Below are 25,738 nucleotides of genomic sequence, written 5' to 3'. Positions count from 1 at the left end.
CAAAGCTAACTAAAAAGCAGCATTCCCCAAGAGAGGATGGTTTTCACTTCAGCAGTGATAAATTCATGAACTTCTTTGAGGAAAAGATCATGACCATTAGAAAGCAAATTACGGACTCCTCTTTGAATCTGCGTATTCCTCCAGGGCTTAGCTGTCCTGGATCTGCACAGATTCTCGAGGGCCTGGGATCGGGAGAGACACTTAAGTGTTTTAGTACTATATCTCTTGACACAATGATGAAAATAATCATGGCCTCTAAACCTTCAAGCTGCATACTGGATCCTATTCCTACTAAACTGCTGAAGGAGCTGCTTCCTGTGCTTGGCCCTCCTATGTTGAACATAATAAACAGCTCTCTATCCACCGGATGTGTACCAAACTCACTAAAAGTGGCAGTGATAAAGCCTCTCTTGAAAAAGCCAAACCTTGACCCGGAAAATATAAAAACTATCGGCCTATATCGAATCTTCCATTCCTCTCAAAAATTTTAGAAAAAGCTGTTGCGCAGCAACTCACTGCCTTTCTGAAGACAAACAATGTATACGAAATGCTTCAGTCTGGTTTTAGACCCCATCATAGCACTGAGACTGCACTTGTGAAGGTGGTAAATTACCTTTTAATGGCGTCAGACCGAGGCTCTGCATCTGTCCTCGTGCTACTAGACCTTAGTGCTGCCTTTGACACCATCGATCACCACATTCTTTTGGAGAGACTGGAAACCCAAATTGGTCTACACGGACAAGTTCTGGCCTGGTTTAGATCCTACCTGTCGGAAAGATATCAGTTTGTCTCTGTGAATGGTCTGTCCTCCGACAAATCAACTGTACATTTCGGTGTTCCTCAAGGTTCCGTTTTAGGACCACTATTGTTTTCACTATATATTTTACCTCTTGGGGATGTTATTCGAAAACATAATGTTAACTTTCACTGCTATGCGGATGACACACACAGCTGTACATTTCAATGAAGCATGGTGAAGCCCCAAAATTGCCCTCGCTAGAAGCCTGTGTTTCAGACATAAGGAAGTGGATGGCTGAAAACTTTTACTTTTAAACTCGGACAAAACAGAGATGCTTGTACTAGGTCCCAAGAAACAAAGAGATCTTCTGTTAAATCTGACAATTCATCTTGATGGTTGTAAAGTCGTCTCAAATAAAACTGTGAAGGACCTAGGCGTTACTCTTGACCCTGATCTCTCTTTTGACGAACATATCAAGACTGTTTCAAGGACAGCTTTTTTCCATCTACGTAACATTGCAAAAATCAGAAATTTTCTGTCCAAAAATGATGCAGAAAAAATTAATCCATGCATTTGTTACTTCTAGATTAGACTACTGCAATGCTCTATTTTCCGGCTACCCGGATAAAGCACTAAATAAACTTCAGTTAGTGCTAAATACGGCTGCTAGAATCCTGACTAGAACCAAGAAATTTGATCATATTACTCCAGTGCTAGCTTCCCTACACTGGCTTCCTGTTAAGGCAAGGGCTGATTTCAAGGTTTTACTGTTAACCTATAAAGCGTTACATGGGCTTGCTCCTACCTATCTTTCCGAGTTGGTCCTGCCGTACATACCAATACGTACGCTACGGTCACAAGACGCAGGCCTCCTAATTGTCCCTAGAATTTCTAAGCAAACAGCGGGAGGCAGGGCTTTCTCCTATAGATCTCCATTTTTATGGAACAGTCTGCCTACCCATGTGAGAGACGCAGACTCGGTCTCAACCTTTAAGTCTTTACTGAAGACTTATCTCTTCAGTAGGTCATATGATTGAGTGTAGTCTGGCCCAGGAGTGTGAAGGTGAACGGAAAGGCTGGAGCAACGAACAGCCCTTGCTGTCTCTGCCGGGCCGGTTCCCCTCTCCACTGGGGTTCTCTGCCTCTAACCCTGTTGCAGGGGCTGAGTCACTGGCTTGCTGGTGCTCTTTCATGCCGTCCCTGGGAGGGGTGCGTCACTTGAGTGGGTTGAGTTACTGACGTGATCTTCCTGTCTGGGTTGGCGCCCCCCCTTGGTTTGTGCTGTGGTGGAGACCTCTGTGGGCTATACTCGGCCTTGTCTCAGGATTGTAAGTTGGTGGTTGGGGATATCCCTCTAGTGGTGCGGGGCTGTGCTTTGGCGGAGTGGGTGGGGTTATATCCTTCCTGTTTGGCCCTGTCCGGGGGTTTCTTCGGATGGGGCCACAGTGTCTCCGGACCGCTCCTGTCTCAGCCTCCAGTATTTATGCTGCAGTAGTTTATGTGTCGGGGGGCTGGGGCTAGTTGGTTATACCTGGAGTACTTCTCCTGTCTTATCCAGTGTCCTGTGTGAATTTAAGTATGCTCTCTCTAATTCTCTCGTTCTCTCTTTCTCTCTGAGAACCTGAGCCCCTAGGACCATACGTCAGGACTACCGGGCATGATGACACCTTGCTGTCCCCAGTCCGCCTGGCCTTGCTGCTATTCCAGTTTCAACTGTTCTGCCTGCGGCTACGAAACCCCTACCTGTCCCAGACCTGCTGTTTTCAACTCTAAATGATCGGCTATGAAAAGCCAACTGAGAGACCTGAGCCCTAGGACCATACGTCGGGACTACCGGCCGTGGTGACTCCTTGCTGTCCCCAGTCCGCCTGGCCTTGCTGCTATTCCAGTTTAAACTGTTCTGCCTGCGGTTATGGAACCCCTACCTGTCCCAGACCTGCTGTTTTAAACTCTAATGATCGGCTATGAAAAGCCAACTGAGATTTATTCCTGATTATTATTTGACCATGCTTGTCACTTATGAACATTTTCTGAACATCTTGGCATGGTTCTGTTATAATCTCCACCCGGCACAGCCAGAAGAGGACTGGCCACCCCTCATAGCCTGGTTCCTCTCTAGGTTTCTTCCTAGGTTTTGCCTTTCTAGGGAGTTTTTCCTAGCCACCGTGCTTCTACACCTGCATTACTAGCTGTTTGGGGTTTTAGGCTGGGTTTCTGTACAGCACTTCGAGATATTAGCTGATGTAAGAAGGGCTATATAAAATAAAATTGATTGATTGATTGATTGATTGCCCTTTATGGTTGTGAGGTCTGGGGTCCGCTCACCAACCAAGAATTCACAAAATGGGACAAACATCAAAAAGAGACTCTGCATGCAGAATTCTGCAAAAATATCCTCAGTGTACAACGAAAAACACCAAATAATGCATGCAGAGCAGAATTAGGACGATACCCGCTAATTATCAAAATCCAGAAAAGAGCCATTAAATTCTATAACCACTTAAAAGGAAGCGATTCCCAAACCTTCCATAACAAAGCCATCACCTACAGAGAAATTAACTTGGAGAAGAGTCCCCTAAGCAAGCTGGTCCTGGGGCTCTGTTCACAAACACAAACAGACCCCACAGAGCCCCAGGACAACAACACATTTAGATCCAACCAAATCATGTGAAAACAAAAAGAGAATTACTTGACACATTGGAAAGAATTAACAAAAAAACAGAGCAAACTAAAATGCTATTTGGCCCTAAACAGAGAGTACATAGTGGCAGAATATCTGACCACTGTGATTGACCCAAACTTAAGGAAAGCTTTGACTATGTACAGACTCAGTGAGCATAGCCTTGCAAAGTATGAAAAAAATTAAATTTAAAAAAATGTATGCACTCACTATCTGTAAGTCGCTCTGGATAAGAGCGTCTGCTAAATGACTAAAATGTAAAAAGTAATTGAGAAAGGCCGCCGTAGGCAGACCTGGCTCTCAAGAGAAGACAGGCTATGTGCACACTGCCCACAAAATGAGGTGGAAACTGAGCTGCACTTCCTAACCTCCTGCCAAATGTATGACCATATTAGAGACACATATTTCCCTGACATTACACAGATCCACAAAGAATTAGAAAACAAACACAATTTTGTTTTCAGTGCGCCATCACAGCAGTAAGATTTGTGACCTGTTGCCACAAGAAAAGGGCAACCAGTGAAGAACAAACACCATTGTAAATACCCATATTTATGTTTATTTATTTTCCCATTTGGACTTAACTATTTGCACATTGTTACAACACTGTATATATACATAATATGACATTTGAAATGTCTTTATTCTTTTGGAACATCTGAGTGTAATGTTTACTGTTAATTTGTATTGTTTATTTCACGTTTGTTAACTAACTACTTCACTTGCTTTGGCAATGTTAACATACGTTTCCCATGCCAATAAAGCCCTTAAATTGAATTGAAATTGAGAGAGAAAGAAAGAGAGAGAGAGAGAGAGAGAAAGAGAGAGAGAGAGAGAGAGAGAGAGAGAGAGAGAGAGAGAGAGAGAGAGAGAGAGAGAGAGAGAGAGAGAGAGAGAGAATATCAGAGGTAAGTGGACACAGACGCAATGGAGAGATGATCCAACGTGATTCAGCTAAATCTCACATTAAGCCAGAATGAGTGAATGCCCAAAACTCACACACTGACAGACACTAGCACATTAACCCTCTCTAACACAATGAGCAGGTACAGAGGGTACAATCAAACCATGAAAGGCAAATATTTACGTAGGCCGACACCCAAAGAGGCAGTGTGTATATGTGTGTGTATGTGTGTGTGTGTGTGTCTGTGAGAGAGAGAGTCTGAACCCAGTGCACCCTAGAGACATGATGTGTGTGTGTGTGTGTGTGTGTGTGATAGCCTATATGCGTTATGAGAAACCGCCAACCTACAATCGTAAATTATTCATAAGTTAACCTGTCGTTAAGTAGGCGTAATATGAGTGTCTTCAAACGTGTGCTTAATATAAGTAGGCGTGATATGAGTGTCTTCAAACGTGTGCTTAATATAAATCAATCAATCAATCACATTTTATTTATAAAGCCCTTTTTACATCAGCAGATGTCACAAAGTGCTATACAGAAACCCAGCCTAAAACCCCAAACAGCAAGCAATGCAGATGTAGAAGCACAGTGGCTAGGAAAAACTCCCTAGAAAGGCAGAAACCTAGGAAGAAACCTAGAGGAACCAGGCTCTGAGGGGTGGCCAGTCCCCTTCTGGCTGTGCCGGGTGGAGATTATAACAGTACATGGCCATTAAGGCCAGATTTTTCTCCAAGATGTTCAAACGTTCATAGATGACCAGCAGGGTCAAATAATAATCACAGTGGTTGTAGAGGTTGCAACAGGTCAGTACATTAAGAGTAAACGTCACTTGGCTTTTCATAGCCGGGCATTTAGAGGTTGAAATAGCAGGTGCGGTAGAGAGAGAGAGTTGAAAACAGCAGGTCTGGGACAAGGTAGCACGTCCGGTGAACAGGTCAGGGTTCCATAGCCGCATATAAAGTCAGTATGCTGTATTTGATGGGGTACATATCGTACACTCAGAGTTGAATCTCAGAGGAGAGGTCTATGGAAGATATTGCAACTGGGCTGGCCTGTCCATTCATAACCTATTATACACATTTTTTGTCACTGGAATGTTCCTGCTCATGTTACAATGGTGCTTCAAATGACCATGCATATAAAACCCATATTAAACTGTCATCATCTGGGTTTAGTGATAAGAACCCAAGAGAGAAGGGGTCAAGCTACTTTACTTTGTTCTGTTTGTTCCAAACTGCTGTAATCTGTTTAACTCCAACCTCCTTGGATATCTTTTGTCCTAATAAAACAATGTTTTACTGTATTTGTGTGTACCGTGTTATCAACGTCTGATCTGTTCTATTGTAAAGTATAGATATCAGACAGCTGAACCCTCCTGTGAGTAGGGACATGGCATGGTCTGGCATTACACAGGCAACAGCCAAAGAGCAGCTTGAGCATAAACTAAGAGTACAGTAAATTAATAGGTCAACATCGCCCCCTGGTGAAATTCTGTAACATCATTATTGAGGCTGCTTTATTGCCAGTAGCCTACAGAAATTACAAGGGTATTCTGCTTGATTAATTACATGATAGAATGGCAACGTTATTACACCAAGGATTCAGGTACTAGGGTTGATCAAAAGTCCTACCAAATTAGCACCATTCGTTTACAATAACCTGAATTCTTGAAGAAGGGCTAAATTAAAAACCTGCTCAAAAACATATACTGAGGTGCACACAGTGCAAATGTCGATGTTTCCGAGTAATAAGAAAAATTAAGAAAGCAAGGCAAAAAGTGAGACCACAGATAGCTGCCGAAACCCGGGATCGAACCAGGGACCTTTAGATCTTCAGTCTAACGCTCTCCCAACTGAGCTATTTCGGCGCTCTACTCATATTGCCCACTCCATGGCTTATTTAGTTCACTCCTTCGTTTCCTTATGTAGTCTATCGTTTCCTTCGTTGAGTATACAAAATGTGAAATGGAGAATACCGTGGGGTTGCCACAGGGTGCTGCTCAAACTTCAACAAAAACATTGTTGTTCAGGGCAAGGAAGCACACTCGTATATAATACTACGTGCTATCGGCTTGACAACGGTGAGTCTATGACATTTTTGGTAGCGACACAACCCACTTGATCTGCCGTTCGCTAGCAAGACGCTACCAACATTTGCCATCACAAGCCAACCAGAGACGGCAACGCTAGCAAGATCTATCAATAATTGGCCAATGAGTACAGAGCTGTGGAATTGGCCAATGGAGATAGAACTAAGGCGGGACCTAGAAGAGGAGCGTCTCTCCACTCGACCTATAAATCGCACTGTACATTTAAAGGATTAATTGGGATGGTCCCTCACGGCGCAGTAACCTTTGTGTCGTCTCTCTATGAAGGTGCCATCAGCGATAAAGAGATTATGAAGCAGTCTGGCATTGTGGCTATCTTAAACCCATTAATATTTTTTAGAACTGCATAGTCCTTCAATGCACCTGCTTCCATTTCCAGCCCCCTTTTCATTAGTGGTGTTTGTCTTGTCCCTCTGATAATTCTTTCTGCAGGTTTTTCTGCTGTGCTTGTACCTCTAACATGGCTTACCTCCCAGAAATGTGAAGCAGTCACTCTCTCCTTCCTCAGTGAATGCCACTTGGGTGTTTCACTTTGGCATCTGGTTGCTTCCTCAATCAGGTGTGACTATGACAAAGTCACAGACAGAGAACTGAAGTGAAGCTTTTCTTGATCCGTCATGATCTCGTATGAACAGTCTGTTGGTTGTAAATGGTAACCGTCCAGTGGCACTTTTGGGAACGGTGGTGCATCCTCATGGATGACAACACTGTCAGGTGGAGGTGGTGGGTGTTGATATGACAGGATACTGCCAGTTTGTACCTTGCCAAAAATGGAGTCCACGAGTGGTTTGTCAGATGTGATGTTCATTCTGCAGATAAGTGGAAGAGAGTCTGGTTCCATGTCAGCATAGGCAGGTAGTGGGTTGAGGGTTGATGGGTCTGGTAGCTCACCGCTGTAGCCCTTGTAAAGTGTAGATCTGGAATAACAATATCAGGAAAAGTAAAGGGTTCACTAGGATATACACCAGAATCTAACAGCGATTAATAACATTTATTTCGCAACACATTGTAGTCTGCCTATTTAATTGGACTCTGCAGACCTAATTCCACTTGCCGGAGTAGCATCTGGTTTGGGCTTCACTACAACCATGGCATCCACAGGTCCTGGCTTCACTCCCTATTTATTTATGAGATGGTATTAGGAGAGATGCTAGTATGCATGTGACACAACTGTCTGGTATTGAAATGATACAAACCACTGTTCGTGGTTTATGCCACATCTGCTCTGTTTCAGTGCACGAAAGTACAGGAGAGACGACAGACATGCCACATTCAGAGTAATGGGCAGTCTGATATAGTAATGCAACCAAATGATTGCATATCCCACACCCAGCCACACAGGAACAGTAGCTTTTAACAAGCACAACTGGCTGTGAATCACGCAATGTCATCTAAAATACACAGAAGCATAATTTAATGGGTTTTGAAAGACAAGGGTCTACAGCAGCAGGAGTAGGAGCAAAACTTGTTCTTTCTACTTTTTACTGGTGTAAGCAACTTATCTACTGTCTCGTGTCACTTTTGTGCTTTCTGCATCACTTTCATTCTGTCTTGCACCACTTGGCTATACTGTCTCCCACCACTTACCTATTGTCTTGTGCCATTTACCTACCTTCAAACAGTATTGGCAGAGCATTAGGTGAGTGGTGCAACATTGTAGCCTAGTACCAATAACAACAGTAGAGTGAAGGTTTTGCTCCTAATTCCTCTTGAAAAGTAGAAACATCAAGAATAAAAGCAAGGAAGTTGGGGCATATGTTTATAAAGAAAGAAGTAAAGATGACAGGACAGTTTTGAGTAGAACATCAGCAGTTTGAAGAATAGCTGAGTGGAATATGTTACTGTCATTGCAGTCATCAAGTCAGGAAAAAGTAGCAATCTCATTATTGTTTACATTTCAAACCAAACTCCAATTTGTTTACAACAGACCCAACAACAAAGCATGGCAATTCCCACTCAGCTACCCTGGTCTGTATTAGGCTACCACTGTTTAGCTATCGTGAAAACCATAAAAGTTCTAAAGTGTTCTCTTAGCAATGGCAATCAAAGCTGTGGTAACATTAAACGAGTAAAACATGTGTTGAACGGAACCTTGAACAAGTTCAACAGAACTTTGAACGTGTCACTTAATCTAGTCCTACTCTCAGCTGGTGTGGTGGCTTTAGTTTCTTCATTGAGCGGTAGCAGTGGGCTCTCACAGAGATCTCATTTGTAGCCCTGTTTTTACCTGATACTTTCATAAAAGTACAAACACATGAAGTGAGAGGTATATACACATGATTCAACTTTATTTAAAGCATGATTAACCTGAAGCAGGACGGAGTCATGACTTAAAACACCAAAGCAAGGCTTCTAGCTCAGGCTAGCTAGCGTTAGCATATTACCTTCAAAGTTGCAAAGAAAAGAAGAAACGTAAAATTTGAAGCCTTTATCCAGTTTGCTATGTGGTGTCGTACTGGATGTCCGGACGACCCTCCGTATATCATTAACAGATACTTTAGGCAACTCCAGCAAACACCTTGTAAACTTCATCTCTGCCATCATAACGGTCTACTGTCACTGGCTAATGTTTTTTTCCGGTAACCGGAAATGCCCAAGCATCCTTACGCCAATGCAGAAGTGATGCGTGCATAGAGCCTATTGGTTACTCTTCAATTCAATTTAAGGGCTTTATTGGTATGGGAAACGTGTGTTAACATTGCCAAAGCAAGTGAAGTAGATAGTAAACAAAAGTTAAATAAACAATAAAAGTTAACAGTAAACATTACACTCAGAAGTTCCAAAAGGATAAAGACATTTCAAATGCCATATTATGTACAGTTGAAGTCGAAAGTTTACATACACCTTAGCCAAATACATTTAAACTCAGTTTTTAAAAATTCTTGACATTCAATCCTAGTAAAAATTCCTTGTCCTAGGTCAGTTAGGATCACCACTTTATTTTAAGAATGTGAAATGTCAGAATAATAGTAGAGAGAATGATTTATTTCAGCTTTTATTTCTTTCATCACATCCCAGTGGGTCAGAAGTTTACATACACTCAATTAGTATTTGGTAGCATTGCCTTTAAATTGTTTAACTTGGGTCAAACATTCCGGGTAGCCTTCCACAAGCTTCCCACAATAAGTTGGGTGAATTTTGGCCCATTCCTCCTGACAGAGCTGGTGTAACTGAGTCAGGTTTGTAGGCCTCCTTGCTCGCACACGCTTTTTCAGTTCTGCCCACAACTTTTCTATAGGATTGAGGTCAGGGCTTTGTGATTGCCACTCTAATACCTTGACTTTGTTGTCCTTAAGCCATTTTGCCACAACTTTGGAAGTGAGCTTGGGGTCATTGTCCATTTGGAAGACCCATTTGCGACCAAGCTTGACATGTTGCTTCAATATATCCACATAATTGTCCTTCCTCATGATGCCATCTATTTTGTGAAGTGCACCAGTCCCTCCTGCAGCAAAGCACCCCCAAAGCATAATGCTGCCACCCCGTGCTTCACGGTTGGGATGGTGTTCTTCGGCTTGCAAGTGTAACGATGGTCATTATGGGCAAAAAGTTCTATTTTTGTTTCATCAGACCAGAGGACATTTCTCCAAAAAGTACGATCTTTGTCCCCATGTGCAGTTGCAAACCGTAGTCTGGCTTTTTTATAGCGGTTTTGGAGCAGTGGCTTCTTCCTTGCTGAGCGGCCTTTCAGGTTATGTCGATATAGGACACGTTTTACTGTGGATATAGATACTTTTGTACCTGTTTCCTCCAGCATCTTCACAAGGTCCTTTGATGTTATTCTGGGATTGATGTGCACTTTTCGCACCAAAGTCGGTTCATCTCTAGGAGACAGAACACGTCTCCTTCCTGGGCGGTATGACCGCTGCGTGGTCCCATGGTGTTTATACTTGTGCACTATTGTTTGTACAGATGAACTTGGTACCTTCAGGTGTTTGGAAATTGCTACCAAGGATGAACCAGACTTGTGAAGGTCTACAATTAATTTTCTAAGGTCTTGGCTGATTTCTTTTGATTTTCCCATGATGTCAAGCAAAGAGGCACTGAGTTTGAAGGTAGGCCATGAAATACATCCACAGGTACACCTCCAATTGATTCAAATTATGTTAATTAGTAATTAGTATGAAAAATGTATGCACTCACTAACTGTAAGTCGCTCTGGATAAGAGCGTCTGCTAAATGAGTAAAATGTAAAAATGTAAATTAGCCTATCGGAAGCTTCTAAAGCCATGACATCATCTTTTGGAATTTTCCAAGCTGTTTAAAGGCACAGTCAACTTAGTGTATGTAAACTTCTGACCCACCGGAATTGTGATACAGTGAATTATAAGTGAAATAATCTGTCTGTAAACAATTGTTGGAAAAATTACTTGTGTCATGCACAAAGTAGATGTCCTAACCGACTTGCCAAAACTATAGTTTGTTAACAAGAAATTTGTGGAGTGGTTGAAAAACGAGTTTTAATGACTCCAACCTAAGTGTATGTAAACTTCCGACTTCAACTGTATATATACAGTGTTGTAACAATGTGCAAATAGTTAAAGTCCAAACATAAATATGGGTTGTATTTACAATGGTGTTTGTTGTTCACTGGTTGTCCTTTTCTTGTGGCAGCAGATCAAAAATCTTGCTGCTGTGATTGCACACTGTGGTATTTCACCCAGTAGATATGGGAGTTTATCAAAATTGGGTTTGTTTTCAAATTCTTTGTGGATCTGTGTAATCTGAGGGAAATATGTGTCTCTAATATGGTCATACATTTGGCAGGAGGTTAGGAAGTGCAGCTCAGTTTCCACCTCATTTTGTGGGCAGTGTGCACATAGCCTGTCTTCTCTTGAGAGCCAGGTCTGCCTACGGCGGCCTTTCTCAATAGCAGGCTATGCTCACTAAGTCTGTACATAGTCAAAGCTTTCCTTAAGTTTGGGTCAGTCACAGTGGTCAGGTATTCTGCCACTGTGTACTCTCTGTTTAGGGCCAAATAGCATTCTAGTTTGCTCTGTTTTTTTGTTAATTCTTTCCAATGTGTCAAGTAATTCTCTTTTTGTTTTCACATGATTTGGTTGGGTCTAAATGTGTTGTTGTCCTGGGGCTCTGTGGGGTCTGTTTGTGTTTGTGAACAGGGCCCCAGGACCAGCTTGCTTAGGGGACTCCTCTCCAAGTTAATCTCTCTGTAGGTGATGGCTTTGTTATGGAAGGTTTGGGAATCGCTTCCTTTTAAGTGGTAATAGAATTTAACAGCTCTTTTCTGGATTTTGATAATTAGCGGGTATCGGCCTAATTCTGCTCTGCATGCATTATTTGGTGTTTTCCGTTGTACACTGAGGATATTTTTTGCAGAATTCTGCATGCAGTCTGAATTTGGTGTTTGTCCCATTTTGTGAATTCTTGGTTGGTGAGTTGACACCAGACCTCACAACCATAAAGGGCAATGGGTTCTATAACTGATTAAAGTATTTTTAGCCAGATCCTAACTGGTATGTCAACTTCTATGTTCCTTGTGATAGCTTAGAAGCCCGGCCCGTTTAGGCCGAGGCATGTATAGTGTTTTGTGTGCTCTAGGGCAAAGGTGTCTAGATGGAATTTGTATTTGTGGTCCTGGCAACTGGACCTTTTTTGGAACACCATTATTTTTTGTCTTACTGAGATTTACTGTCATGGCCCAGGTCTGACAGAATCTGTGCAGATGATCTAGGTGCTGCTGTAGGCCCTCCTTGATTGGTGACAGAAGCACCAGATCATCAGCAAACAGTAGACATTTGACTTCAGATTCTAGTAGGGTGAGGCCGGGTGCTCCAGACTGTTCTAGTGCCCTCACCAATTCATTTATATATATTGAAGAGGGTGGGGCTTAAACTGCATCCCTGTCTCACCCCACGGCCCTGTAGAAAGAAATGTGTGTGTTTTTTTGCCAATTTTAACTGCACACTTGTTGTTTGTGTACATGGATTTTATAATGTTGTATGTTTTTCCCACAACACCACTTTCCATCCATTTGTATAGCAGACCCTCATGCCAGATTGAGTCAAAAGCTTTTTTGAAATCAACAAAGTATGAGAAGACTTTGCCTTTGTTTTGGTTTGTTTGTTTGTCAATTAGGGTGTGCAGGGTGAACACGTGGTCTGTCGTACCGTAATTTGGTAAAAAGCCAATTTGACATTTGCTCAGTACATTGTTTTCACTGAGGAAATGAACAAGTCTGCTGTTAATGATAATGCAGAGGATTTTCCCAAGGTTGCTGTTGACACATATCCCACGGTAGTTGTTGGGGTCAAATTTGTCTCCACTTTTGTGGATTGGGGTGATCCGTACTTGGTTCCAAATATTGGGGAAGATGCCAGAGCTAAGGATGATGTTAAAGAGTTTAAGTATAGCCAATTGGAATTTGTGGTCTGTATACAGTGAGGGAAAAAAGTATTTGATCCCCTGCTGATTTTGTACGTTTGCCCACTGACAAAGAAATGATCAGTCTATAATTTTAATGGTAGGTTTATTTGAACAGTGAGAGACAGAATAACAACAAAAAAATTCAGAAAAAAGCATGTCAAAAATGTTATAAATTGATTTGCATTTTAATGAGGGAAATAAGTATTTGACCCCCTCTCAATCAGAAAGATTTCTGGCTCCCAAGTGTCTTTTATACAGGTAACGAGCTGAGATTAGGAGCACACTCTTAAAGGGAGTGCTCCTAATCTCAGCTTGTTACCTGTATAAAAGACACCTGTCCACAGAAGCAATCAATCAATCAGATTCCAAACTCTCCACCATGGCCAAGACCAAAGAGCTCTCCAAGGATGTCAGGGACAAGATTGTAGACCTACACAAGGCTGGAATTGGCTACAAGACCATCGCCAAGCAGCTTGGTGAGAACAGTTGGTGCGATTATTCTCAAATGGAAGAAACACAAAAGACCTGTCAATCTCCCTCGGCCTGGGGCTCCATGCAAGATCTCACCTCGTGGAGTTGCAATGATCATGAGAACGGTGAGGAATCAGCCCAGAACTACACGGGAGGATCTTGTCAATGATCTCAAGGCAGCTGGGACCATAGTCACCAAGAAAACAATTGGTAACACACTACGCCGTGAAGGACTGAAATCCTGCAGTGCCCGCAAATTCCCCCTGCTCAAGAAAGCACATATACAGGCCCGTCTGAAGTTTGCCAATGAACATCTGAATGATTCAGAGGAGAACTGGGTGAAAGTGTTGTGGTCAGATGAGACCAAAATTGAGCTCTTTGGCATCATCTCAACTCGCCGTGTTTGGAGGAGGAGGAATGCTGCCTATGACCCCAAGAACACCATCCCCACCGTCAAACATGGAGGTGGAAACATTATGCTTTGGGGGTGTTTTTCTGCTAAGGGGACAGGACAACTTCACCGCATCAATGGGACGATGGACGGGGCCATGTACCATCAAATGGTGAGAACCTCCTTCCCTCAGCCAGGGCATTGAAAATGGGTCGTGGATGGGTATTCCAGCATGACAATGACCCAAAACACACGGCCAAGGCAACAAAGGAGTGGCTCAAGAAGAAGCACATTAAGGTCCTGGAGTGGCCTAGCCAGTCTCCAGACCTTAATCCCATAGTAAATCTGTGGAGGGAGCTGAAGGTTCGAGTTGCCAAACGTCAGCCTCGAAACCTTAATGACTTGGAGAAGATCTGCAAAGGGGAGTGGGACAAAATCCCTCCTGAGATGTGTGCAAACCTGGTGGCCAACAACAAGAAATGTCTGACCTCTGTGATTACACAGAAAGCGGCACAGGTCCTAATCCAGGCACTTGTCATCTCCCGTCTGGATTACTGCAACTTGCTGTTGACTGGGCTCCCTGCCTGTGCCATTAAACCCCTACAACTTATCCAGAACGCCGCAGCCCGTCTGGTGTTCGATCTTCCCAAGTTGTCTCATATCACCCCGCTCCTCCGCACACTCCACTGGCTTCCAGTTGAGGCTCGCATCTACTACAAGACCATGGTACTTGCCTACGGAGCTGTGAGGGGAACGGCACCTCCTTACCTTCAGGCTCTGATCAGACCCTACACCCAAACGAGGGCACTACGTTCATCCACCTCTGGCCTGCTAGCTCCCCTACCTCAATACCACAATTTCTTCCAGTTCTCTGCTGCCAATGACTGGAACAAATTGCAAAAATCTCTGAAGCTGGAGACACTTATCTCCCTCACTAACTTTAAGCATCAGTTGTCAGAGCACCTTACCGATCACTGCACCTGTACACAGCCCATCTGAAATTAGCCCGCCAAACTACCTCATCCCTATATTGTTATTTATTTTGCTCATTTGTACCCCAGTATCTCTATTTGCACATCATCTCTTGCACATCATTCCAGTGTTAATACTAAATTGTAATTATTTTGCACTATAGCCTATTTTATTGCCTTACCTCCATAACTTGCTAAATTTGCACACTGTATATTATATGTATTTCTGTTGTATTTTTGACTTTGTTTTGTTTTACCCCATATGTAACTCTGTGTTGTTGTTTTTATCGCACTGCTTTGCTTTATCTTGGCCAGGTCGCAGTTGTAAATGAGAACTTGTTCTCAACCTGGTTGTCCCACTGGCTATCATAACTTGAATGCACCAATTTGTAAGTCGCTCTGGATAAGAGCGTCTGCTAAATGATGTAAATGTTAATGTAAATTGCCAACACGGGTTTTGCCTCCAAGTACTAAGTAATGTTTTGCAGAGGGGTCAAATACTTATTTCCCTCATTAAAATGCAAATCAATTTATAACATTTTTGACATGCATTTTTCTGGATTTTTTTGTTGTTATTCTGTATCTCACTGTTCAAATAAACCTACCATTAAAATTATAGACTGATCATGTCTTTGTCAGTGGGCAAACTTACAAAATCAGCAGGGGATCAAATACTTTTTTCCCTCACTGTATTTTATCATTTCATTGAGGATACCATCAACACCACAGGCCTTTTTGGGTTGGAGGGTTTGTATATTGTCCTGTAGTCCATTCAATGTAGTTGGAGAATCTAGTGGGTTCTGGTAGTCTTTAATAGTTGATTCTAAGATTTGCATTTGATCATGTATATTTTGTTTCTGTTTGTTCTTTGTTATAGGGCCAAAAATATTGGAGAAGGGGTTTACCCATACATCTCCATTTTGTATAGATAGCTCTTTGTGTTGTTGTTTGTTTAGTGTTTTCCAATTGGTTAGATTCTATGGATTCTTCAATTACATTGAGCTGAAACAAACAAGAAATAAGACAAAGAACCGGAAAACTTAACGTGCATAACTATTCACCCCCCCCCAAAGTCAATACTTTGTAGAGCCACCTTTTGCAGCAATTACAGCTGCAAGTCTCTTGGAGTATGTCTCTATAAGCTTGGCACATCTAGCCACTGGGATTTTTGCACATTCTAAAAGGCAAAACTGCTCCACCTCCTTCAAGTTGGATGGGTTCCACTGGTGTACAGCAATCTTTAAGTCATACCACAGATTTTCAATTGGATTGCGGTCTGGGCTTCGACTAAGCCATTCAAATCAAATCAAATTTGATTTGTCACATACGCGTGTTTAGCAGATGTTATAGCGGGTGTAGCGAAATGCTTGTGCTTCTAGCTCCAACAGTGCAGTAATATCTAACAAGTAATATCTAACAATTTCACAACATATACCCAATACACACAAAACTAGTAAGGAATGGAATTTAAGAATATATACATATATGGACAAGCAATGACAGAGCGGCATGGACTAAGATACAGTAGAATATTATAGAATAGAATACAGTATATACATATGAGATGAGTAGTGCAAGATATGTAAACATTATTAAAGTGACTAGTGTTCCATTTCTTAAAGTGGCCAGTGATTTCAATAGGCAGCAGCAGCCTCTAATGTGCTAGTGATGGCTATTTAACAGTCTGATGGCCTTGAGATAGAAGCTGTTTTTCATTCTCTCGGTCCCAGCTTTGATGCACCTGTACTGACAAGCCTTCTGGATGATAGCGGGGTGAACAGGCAGTGGCTCGGGTGGTTGATGTCCTTGATGATCTTTTTGGCCTTCCTGTGACATTAGGTGCTGTAGGTGTCTTGGAGGGTGGGTAGTTTGCCCCCTGTAATGCGTTCGGCAGACCGCACCACCCTCTGGAGAGCCCTGCGTTTGCGGGCGGTGCAGTTGCCGTACCAGGCGGTGATACAGCCCGACAGGATGCTCTCAATTGTGCATCTGTAAAAGTATGTGAGGGTTTTAGGTGCCAAACCGAATTTCTTCAGCCTCCTGAGGTTGAAGAGGCTCTCTTGCGCCTTCTTCACCACACTGTCGGCGTGGGTGGACCATTTCAGTTTGTCGTGATGTGTACGCCATGGAACTTATGCTGAGCTATAGTCAATGAACAGCATTCTTACATAGGTATTCCTCTTGTGCAGATGGGATAGGGCAGTGTGCAGTGTGATGGCGATTGCATCGTCTGTGGATCTATTGGGGCGGTAAGCAAATTGAAGTGGGTCTAGGGTGACAGGTAAGGTAGAGGTGATATGATCCTTGACTAGTCTCTCAAAGCACTTCATGATGACAGAGGTGAGTGCTATGGGGCGATAGTCATTTAGTTCAGTTACCTTTGCTTTCTTGGGTACAGGAACAATGGTGGTCATCTTGAAGCATGTGGGAACAGCAGACTGGGAAAGGGAGAGATTGAATATGTCCGTAAACACACCAGCCAGCTGGTCTGCGCATGCTCTGAGGACACGGCTAGGGATGCCGTCTGGGCCGGCAGCCTTTCGGGGGTTAACATGCTTAAATGTCTTACTCACGTCGGCCATGGAGAAGGAGAGGCCACAGTCCTTGGTAGTGGGCCTCGTCGGTGGCACTGTGTTATCCTCAAAGCGGGCGAAGAAGGTGTTTAGCGTTGTCTGGTAGCGAGACGTCGGTGTCGGCGACGTGGCTGGTTTTCCTTTTGTAGTCCGTGATTGTCTGTAGACCCTGCCACATACGTCTCGTGTCTGAGCCGTTGAATTGCGACTCCACTTTGTCTCTATACTGATGTTTTGCCAGTTTAATTGCCTTGCGGAGTGAGTAGCTACACTGTTTGTATTCCAAGACAAACAAGTGTTGCTTTAGCATTATGCTTAGGGTCATTGTACTGCTGGAAGGTGAACCTCCATCCCAGTCTCAAATCTCTGGAAGACTGAAACAGGTTTCCCTCAATAATTTCCGTGTTTTAAGTGCCATCCATCATTCCTTCAATTCTGACCAGTTTCCCAGTCCCTGCCGATGAAAAACATCCCCACAGCATGATGCTGCCACCACCATGCTTCACTGTGGGGATGGTGTTCTCGGGGTGATGAGAGGTGTTGGGTTTGCGCCAGACATAGCGTTTTCCTTGATGGCCAGAAAGCTCAATTTTAGTCTCATCTGACCAGAGTACCTTCTTCCATATGTTTGGGGAGTCTCCCACATGCCTTTTGGCGAACAACAAACATGTTTGCTTATTTTTTTCTTTAAGCAATGGCTTTTTTCTGGCCATTCTTCCGTAAAGCCCAGCTCTGTGGAGTGTACGGCTTAAAATGGTCCTAGGGACAGATACTCCAATCTCCGCTGTGGATCTTTGCAGCTCCTTCAGGGTTATCTTCGGTCTCTTTGTTGCCTCTCTGATTAATGCCCTCCTTGCCTAGTCCGAGAATTTTGGTGGGCGGCCCTCTCTTGGCAGGTTTGTTGTGGTGCCATATTCTTTCCATTTTTTAATAATGGATTTAATGGTGCTCCGTGGGATGTTCAAAGTTTCAGATATTTTTTTATAACCTAACCCTGATCTGTACTTCTCCACAACTTTGTCCCTGACCTGTTTGGAGAGCTCCTTGGTCTTCATGGTGCCGCTTGCTTGGTGGTGCCCCTTGCTTAATGGTGTTGCAGACTCTGGGGCCTTTCAGAACAGGTGTGTATATATACTGAGATCATGTGACAGATCATGTGACACTTAGATTGCACACTGGTGGACTTTATTTAACTAATTATGTGACTTCTGAAGGTAATTGGTTGCACCAGATCTGATTTAGGGGCTTCATAGCAAAGGGGGTGAATACATATGCATGCACCACTTTTCCGTTATTTATTTATTTGAATTTTTTTAAACAAGTTATTTTTTTTCATTTCACTTCACCAATTTGGAATATTTTGTGTAAAAATGACATGGGGAATATTTAAAAAATATCCTAAAACTGAATCTTTACAATGAGCATTATGATGCATAAACATGACACTAGGTAAGGGATAATCAATGAGGGGCTATGCGTTCTATGGAAAATAATGAACAACATGGAGTGTTCCATGACGCTCTAGAGAAGTGGAACTGACCTTCCATGGAGTTGCATTATTTTCCAGAGAACACACAGAGCCCCGAGTTGATTATCCCTTTTATACCATAGCTATAATTTAACACATTTGCCACTAACAATGTGTTCATTTGTTGGTAGAAATGTGTTCAACATCCTCTGAAGTAGATAGCAAGTTTACATGATAGCTACAGTAGTTGCCGTGTAACCTAATAAACAGACTTGCTTGTTTAGCTAACCAAACCATCAATCCTAGCTTGCTATTATCTAAATCGAATTCAACAATACCAATACGGTTTTCAATTTGACTTTTACTTTCAAAAGTAGCTCAAACAAAACATTTAAAAATGAAATAGAGCCATTGAATTCTACCGTGTAAATATACCATGCGTTAGAGGGAAATAATGCACGCTCTAGAATGCCCTTCATGCCAATCAGAAAGGAGTATTCAACAATGCTATGTAAATGAATGTCTAGAATTAGAACAGTATTCCAAATTCTAAAAGTTGGCCTAACTCTCTAAATATATGGCTCTGGGCCCATCTCATCTTCCTGTTAAAACAACAATGAGTGCGGTTACATGCACACAATAATGCGATTATTGTGGATAGTTTTATTAATATAATAGTTTGTTTAAAACGTTTACATGCTTTGCATGAAGAACGATTTCCCTAATAATCCTGTTTACATCTGAAATCAGGCTACCTGTGTCACAAACGTTGACTGATGACTCGTGGAACCAAGGCGCAGCGTGATAAGCGTACATTTTATTTAGTACACAACACACGAACAAAACAACAAAACGAACGATACGTGAAGTCCTGAGGTTACAACAACACAAACCTTTACGGAACAAGATCCCACAAACTAACTGGTGCCAACAGGCTGCCTAAGTATGGTCCCCAATCAGAGACAACGAGCTACAGCTGCCTCTGATTGGGAACCACCCTGGCCAACATAGATCTAAACGATCTAGAACAAAAACCATAGAAAACGAAACATAGAAAAATCCACACCCTGGCTCAACATTTAAGAGTCTGTCACGGTTTCGGCCGAGGCTGCTCCTTCTCCTTGTTCGGGCAGGCTTCGGCGGTCGTCGTCTCCGGAGTACTAGCTGCCACCGTTCTATGTTTCTATGTTTGATTAGTTTTGTCTGATTGTTACACCTGTTCATTGTTAAGTGTTCATTATGCGTCCTATTTAGTTCTCTTGTGTTTGGTCAGGTGTTGTGTGTATTGTTCGATGTCACGTGTAGTAGTTGGTTCGCTGTTCTGTGCTCTCTGTATTTCGTTTTGTTTGAGAGAGTCCTGCACGTTGTGCGCATTTACTTTGGTTCTTACCAGTGTGCGTATGTTTCGCCTGTGGCCTGTTGCCGTGTTTGGCTTGTATTTTCGGACTTCACTAAAGACATCTGTTTCGAATCTCTGTGTGTCCTGCGTGTGATTCCACGTTACCTCTACACTCAACCCTGACAGAGTCCCCAGAGCCAGGGCGTGACAACCTGATGGCACTCTGATAAATGCAGAAAATCGGCAATCAAAATAATCGTTCTACCACAGAAAACATGTTATTTTTGGGAAGCATATTTGATTCTGAGTTCGGACATATAAAGTTTGTATGTGAAAACTACTTCTACGACACATACATTCAGTTGTTCTGAAAACACTCGCGCTAAAGAGGGAGGCTCGCTCGGCTGGTGCTAGCACTGTGTAGATCAAATACACAGCTGGAACACCGATTAAGTTATTAGAACAATATAAAACATTCTAAAAGTTTGCCTAACTCTCTATGGCTTTGATGTTGTTCCGTTCTGTGTCATAATCAATGTAATTACCAGATACATTCTATTCCATAAAAGGAAAATCCTGTAACCTGGTGATGTCATAAGTGGTCTACAAAACAATTTGAAACTATGTCAATTTGAACTATGCAGTTATGGGTCCTTCATTTTTTGTTTTTTAAAGGCAAGACAGTTGTAATCATATTTTCCCAAAATCAACCGGATACTTCATTCGTTGAAATTAGCAATGAACGGTGGGAAATCTATTAATTGTTAGTACCGATTTTTGTCCATATAATTATGCAATCAATGCACTGTACATCATGATTTCTTAGTTTAGTAGTTTATGCACTGTTAAAACTGTATTTTTACACATAGTCCTGTTTAAAGGCAGCTCTGTCAGGAAGCTACTGTATATTTACATTTAACATTTAAGTCATTTAGCAGACGCTCTTATCCAGAGTGACTTACAAATTGGTGCATTCAACTTAGGATAGCCAGTGGGACAACCCCCCCCTTTTTGGGGGGAGGAACTTGGGATGGTTGAACACCATAAATGGGCCATGCTGAAAATCTGAGACTGGGGGCTGGGGGCTGGGGGCTGGGGGCTGAGGGCTGGGCGAGGAAAAAATCACCACATCTGTCATTGTGATGGGTTTTCTGCTTTAAAGATATATTTTAGCATCCAATGCTGCCCTCACATAAATGATGCTCACTCCACTCTCTTTGCCTGCACTCTGTCTCCCCTGCCTCCCCACCCCTGGCCCATTTAGCTGGATAAGAGCGAGGTGACAACGTTGGGCCTGCCCCCCTCAGCCAGCCATGGAGCCTCTGACGCCTCTCACATCAGCGTAGATGGGGCAGGGGCTGTGGCCGAGGTGGGAGCTCTAGCCGGATGGGCTGAAGGGTCAGTGGTTGTCGAGGCCCAATGGACACGCACTGCTCTGGAGCAGCTACAGCAGAAGATCTTGAAGATCACTGAGCAGATTCGCATAGAACAGGAGGCACGAGATGACAACGTGGCCGAATACTTGAAGCTGGCCCACAATGCCAACAGGCATCAGGCTTTCCGTATCAAACAGGTGTTTGAGAAGAAGAACCAGAAGTTTGCACAGACCATCACCCACCTGCTCAAAAAGCTAGAGCACTACCACAAGAAGTTGAAGGAGATAGAGCAGGTGAGTGTGTGTGCAGGTGTGTGTCTGTGTGTGTGTGTGTGTGAGAGAGAGAGAGAGAGACAGACAGACAGACAGACAGACAGAGAGAGAGAGAGAGAGAGAGAGAGAGAGAGAGAGAGAGAGAGAGAGAGAGAGAGAGAGAGAGAGAGAGAGAGAGAGAGAGAGAGAGAGAGAGATGGGTCCTCTTTTAAGTTGACACCGTTTCCCCCTTTCTCCTTATAGCATGGTCTAGGCCAGCAGTATAAGGATGTGCTGGTGGAAATGCAGCAGGGGCTGAAGGATGTAGGAGCCAACGTACGAGCAGGGATCAGTGGCTTTGGTGGAGGTTTGGTGGAGGGGGTCAAAGGAGGGGCGTCAGAACTCACCCATACCGCTGTGGTATCTAAGCCAAGGGAGTTTGCCAGCTTGATCAAATTCGGCAGCACAGACACCATAGAGGACGGTGTAGAGGGGCATTCAGACAACGCACCCCTGAGTGGCTGCTTCACCTTGGCCTCCAGCCCCAAGTACGGCAGTGATGATGAGTGCTCCAGTGACGTCAGTGATGACGAGTGCTCCGGGGCCAGGGGAGGAGGGGGGATGTTGGGGCTGGGGCCGGGCAGGCTGGATGGGTACCACCATCATAGTTCCTGGGATGCCCAGCTGGTAGGCCTGCAGGAGATCAAGGCCAGCCAGGCCCACATGGAGGACGCCATCGAGGACATGAAGAGTCAGCTGCAGAGTGACTACTCCTATATGAAACAGTGCCTGCAGGAGGAGAGATACAGGTATGAGCAACTGGAAGAGCAGCTGAACGACCTGACAGAGCTGCACCAGAAGGAGATGTCCAACCTGAAACATGAGCTGGCCAGCATAGAGGAGAAAGTGGCCTACCAGTCTGATGAGATAACCAGAGACTCTCAGGTAAAGAGGAAGACACTGTGTATAATCAGCTGTGTAGTGGAGGGTAAACACATGTAAAAGCAGTTTATTCACCTTTTTTATTTTGAGTATTTACCCACCTTTTACAGAAAAATGCAATGAAAGTATAGAGAGCATTATTTTACTCACCGCAAACTGCGATCAGCGTTTACCCACCTATTTTTTAAAAACCATTAATTAACAGTAATTTCGATCCTAATGTGCAAATTGTCCAAATAGATACGCAAGGTAGATGGATTATTTTAAATATGTTATTGGACCATAAACAGATATGGCTCATTAACCTTTACGGACCAAATAATGATGATCCACACTTCTTTGACAATATATATATAATAAATGATCAACCCTGCAAGCAATTCAAGACTCTATTATTATGGTGGGAGATTATAATACTGTTTTAAATAGCTCAATGGACCGTAAAGGAAATCACTCTACAAACAATCACCCTCATGCTCTTAAGGAAATCGTGAATGTCATGGATACATTAGAACTAGTAGATATATGGAGGCTTAAATATCCTGATCTAGTGAGATATACATGGCGGAGAATAGAATTAAAAAGGTATTGTCGGACATTATTCATTCTAATCAGACAGGTTGGAAGATACATTGGAGATAATATAAGGCAAGTACTGGAAACAATAGAACACTATGAAAAATCTGGGAAACCAGGCCTGCTATTCATAGCAGACTTCGAAAAGGCATTTGATAAAGTATGACTGGGGTTTATATATAAATGCCTGGAGCATTTCAATTTTGGAGAATCTTTTATAAAATGGGTTAAAATCATGTATAGTAAACCTAGGTGTAAAATAGTAAATAATGGCTATTTCTCAGAAAGTTTTAAACTGTCAAGAGGAGTGAAACAAGGTTGTCCACTATTGGCATATCTATTTATTATGGCCATTGAGATGTTAGCTATTAAAATCAGATCCAACAATAATATCAAGGGATTAGAAATCCAGGGCTTAAAAACAAAGGTGTCATTGTACGCTGATGATTCATGTTTTCTTTTAAATCCACAACTTGAATCCCTCCACAGCCTCATAGAGGATCTAGATACATTTTCTAACCTCTCTGGATTACAACCAAATTATGATAAATATACTATATTACGTATTGGATCACTATAAAATACAATTTTTACATTACCATGTAGTTTACCAACACAATGGTCTGATGGTGATGTGGATATACTCGGAATACATATCCCAAATGAAATAAATGATCTCACTCCAATAAATGTCAATAGAAAGTTAGCAAAAATAGATAAGATCTTGCTACCATGGAAAGGTAAATACCTGTCAATTTGTAGAAAAATCACCCTGATTAACTCTTTAGTATTATTCCAGTTTACCTATTTGCTTATGGTCTTGCCTACACCTAGCGAACAGTTTTTTAAAATTATATGAGAAAAAAATATTCAATTTTATTTGGAACGGCAAGCCAGACAAAATTAAAAGGGCCTATTTCTATAATGAATATGAATTTGGAGGACAGAAATGATTAAATATTAAAGCATTAGACCTATCACTAAAAGCTTCAGTCATACAAAAGTTATACTTAAATCCGAACTGGTTCTCTAGCAAATTAGTAGGATTGTCTCACCCAATGTTCAAGAATGTTTTTTTCCCTTTATTCAGATTACAACCTCTCACTTTCAGTTATTTGAAAAGGAAATCATCTCCCAAATATCACTCTTTCTAAAACAAGCCATAGAAAGTTGGTTGCAATTTCAATTTAATCCTCCAGAAACGACAGAACAAATAATGCAACAAATATTGTGGTTAAACTCAAATATACTAATTGATAAAAAAACCTTTTTTTTTACAAAATGTTTAAAAAAGGTATAATCTTCGTAAATGATATCATCGGTAGGACTGGTGGAGTTATGTCGCACATGCAGCTAACAAAAACATATAGAAATGTCTGCTCTACCCAAAATTACAACCAAATAATTGTAGCATTACTGCAAAAATGGAAGAGGAAAGTGGAGGGGGGAAAAAGTAAGGAACTTGTCTGTCGGCCTTGCATTAAAGAACAAAGTTGGTTAAAGAAAACTGTGATAAATAAAAAAGTATACCAGTTTCATTTAAGGACCAAAGGGTTGACAGCCATCCCATATAGATTGCAAAATAGTTGGGAAGAGATTTTTTATGTATCGATCCCATGGCATAGTGTTTATGAACTGATACGCAAAACGACGGCGGATTCAAAGCTTAGAATTCTTCAATTTAAATTATTATATAAAATTCTTGCTACCAATATAATGTTATTTATATGGGTGATACAATCTTCCCAGCTCTGCAGATTTTGCTGCGAAGAGACTTGATCATTTGTTTTGGTACTGTCCATTTGTAGCTTGTTTTTGGACACATGTCCAGGAATGGCTAAAGGATTGCAATATTTACCTGGAGCTAACACTGCAGATAGCATTACTGGGTTATCTGAAAAGTCATAGTCAATCGATCAATAATATAATAATACTTTTAGCAAAAATGTTTATTTTCAATTTACAACCTGTAGTAACAATGAGAATAGAAAGGTTCAGAACTTTTGTAAAACATCACAGTACAGTTGAAAAATATATGGCAAATAGAAATCCAATATGGATGGTGTTAAGAGATAGATGGGTGGTGTTGAATGGAGTTGAAGGATGGGACTAATAACAACTAACAGCTAATAACAACAAGATAACTAATAATGTAAGCATACTGTGTCCATAATAAGTATATAGGTTATAGGTTGAGCGCTTTTGTGAAAGAGCACAGTTAGAAAGATATGGCATATAGAAGCAAACCCGATGGACATCATGAAAATGATCGGAGAGGTTGAGGGTAGAGGAAGTTCAGGAGTAAAAACAAACAAAATATAATTATTGTAAAATTGACTGTGTCCATAAAATGTATATAGTATGTATAAGCTTGAAGTAGAGGCCTAAGCATTGTTGTTCACTAGTTTACTCTAATTAGGGAAGGGGTGGTGGGGTTGGAATGTAATAAAGGGAAGTATATTTTTTTAAAGGATATGTATATGTATGTCTATATATATGTATGTATGTATCTATGTATATGTATGTATGTGTATATATATATATTTGCGAGAGAAAAAAAACATAT

At 42.0% G+C, this 25,738-nt stretch overlaps 1 protein-coding gene and 1 non-coding gene across 2 annotated transcripts in view; one reads left to right on the top strand and one right to left on the bottom strand.

Moving 5' to 3' along the window:
• LOC121578771 (transmembrane and coiled-coil domains protein 2-like) overlaps window positions 1-25,738 on the top strand; it is a 76,011-nt gene that overhangs the window by 46,658 nt on the left and 3,615 nt on the right. The window contains exons 6-7 of the mRNA XM_045224009.1: window positions 21,292-21,696; window positions 21,919-22,599. Coding sequence (XP_045079944.1) covers window positions 21,292-21,696; window positions 21,919-22,599 — 1,086 coding nt within the window. The remainder of the gene's footprint in view (window positions 1-21,291; window positions 21,697-21,918; window positions 22,600-25,738) is intronic.
• On the bottom strand, window positions 6,118-6,190 carry trnaf-gaa. Its single transcript has one exon. It is a non-coding gene; the product is annotated as a tRNA-Phe (tRNA).

This window comes from Coregonus clupeaformis, chromosome 12 (assembly GCF_020615455.1).
Source record: "Coregonus clupeaformis isolate EN_2021a chromosome 12, ASM2061545v1, whole genome shotgun sequence".
NCBI lineage: Eukaryota > Metazoa > Chordata > Actinopteri > Salmoniformes > Salmonidae > Coregonus > Coregonus clupeaformis.
Note: the sequence above shows the minus strand (reverse complement) of the source record. Positions and strands in the feature narration are given on the sequence as shown.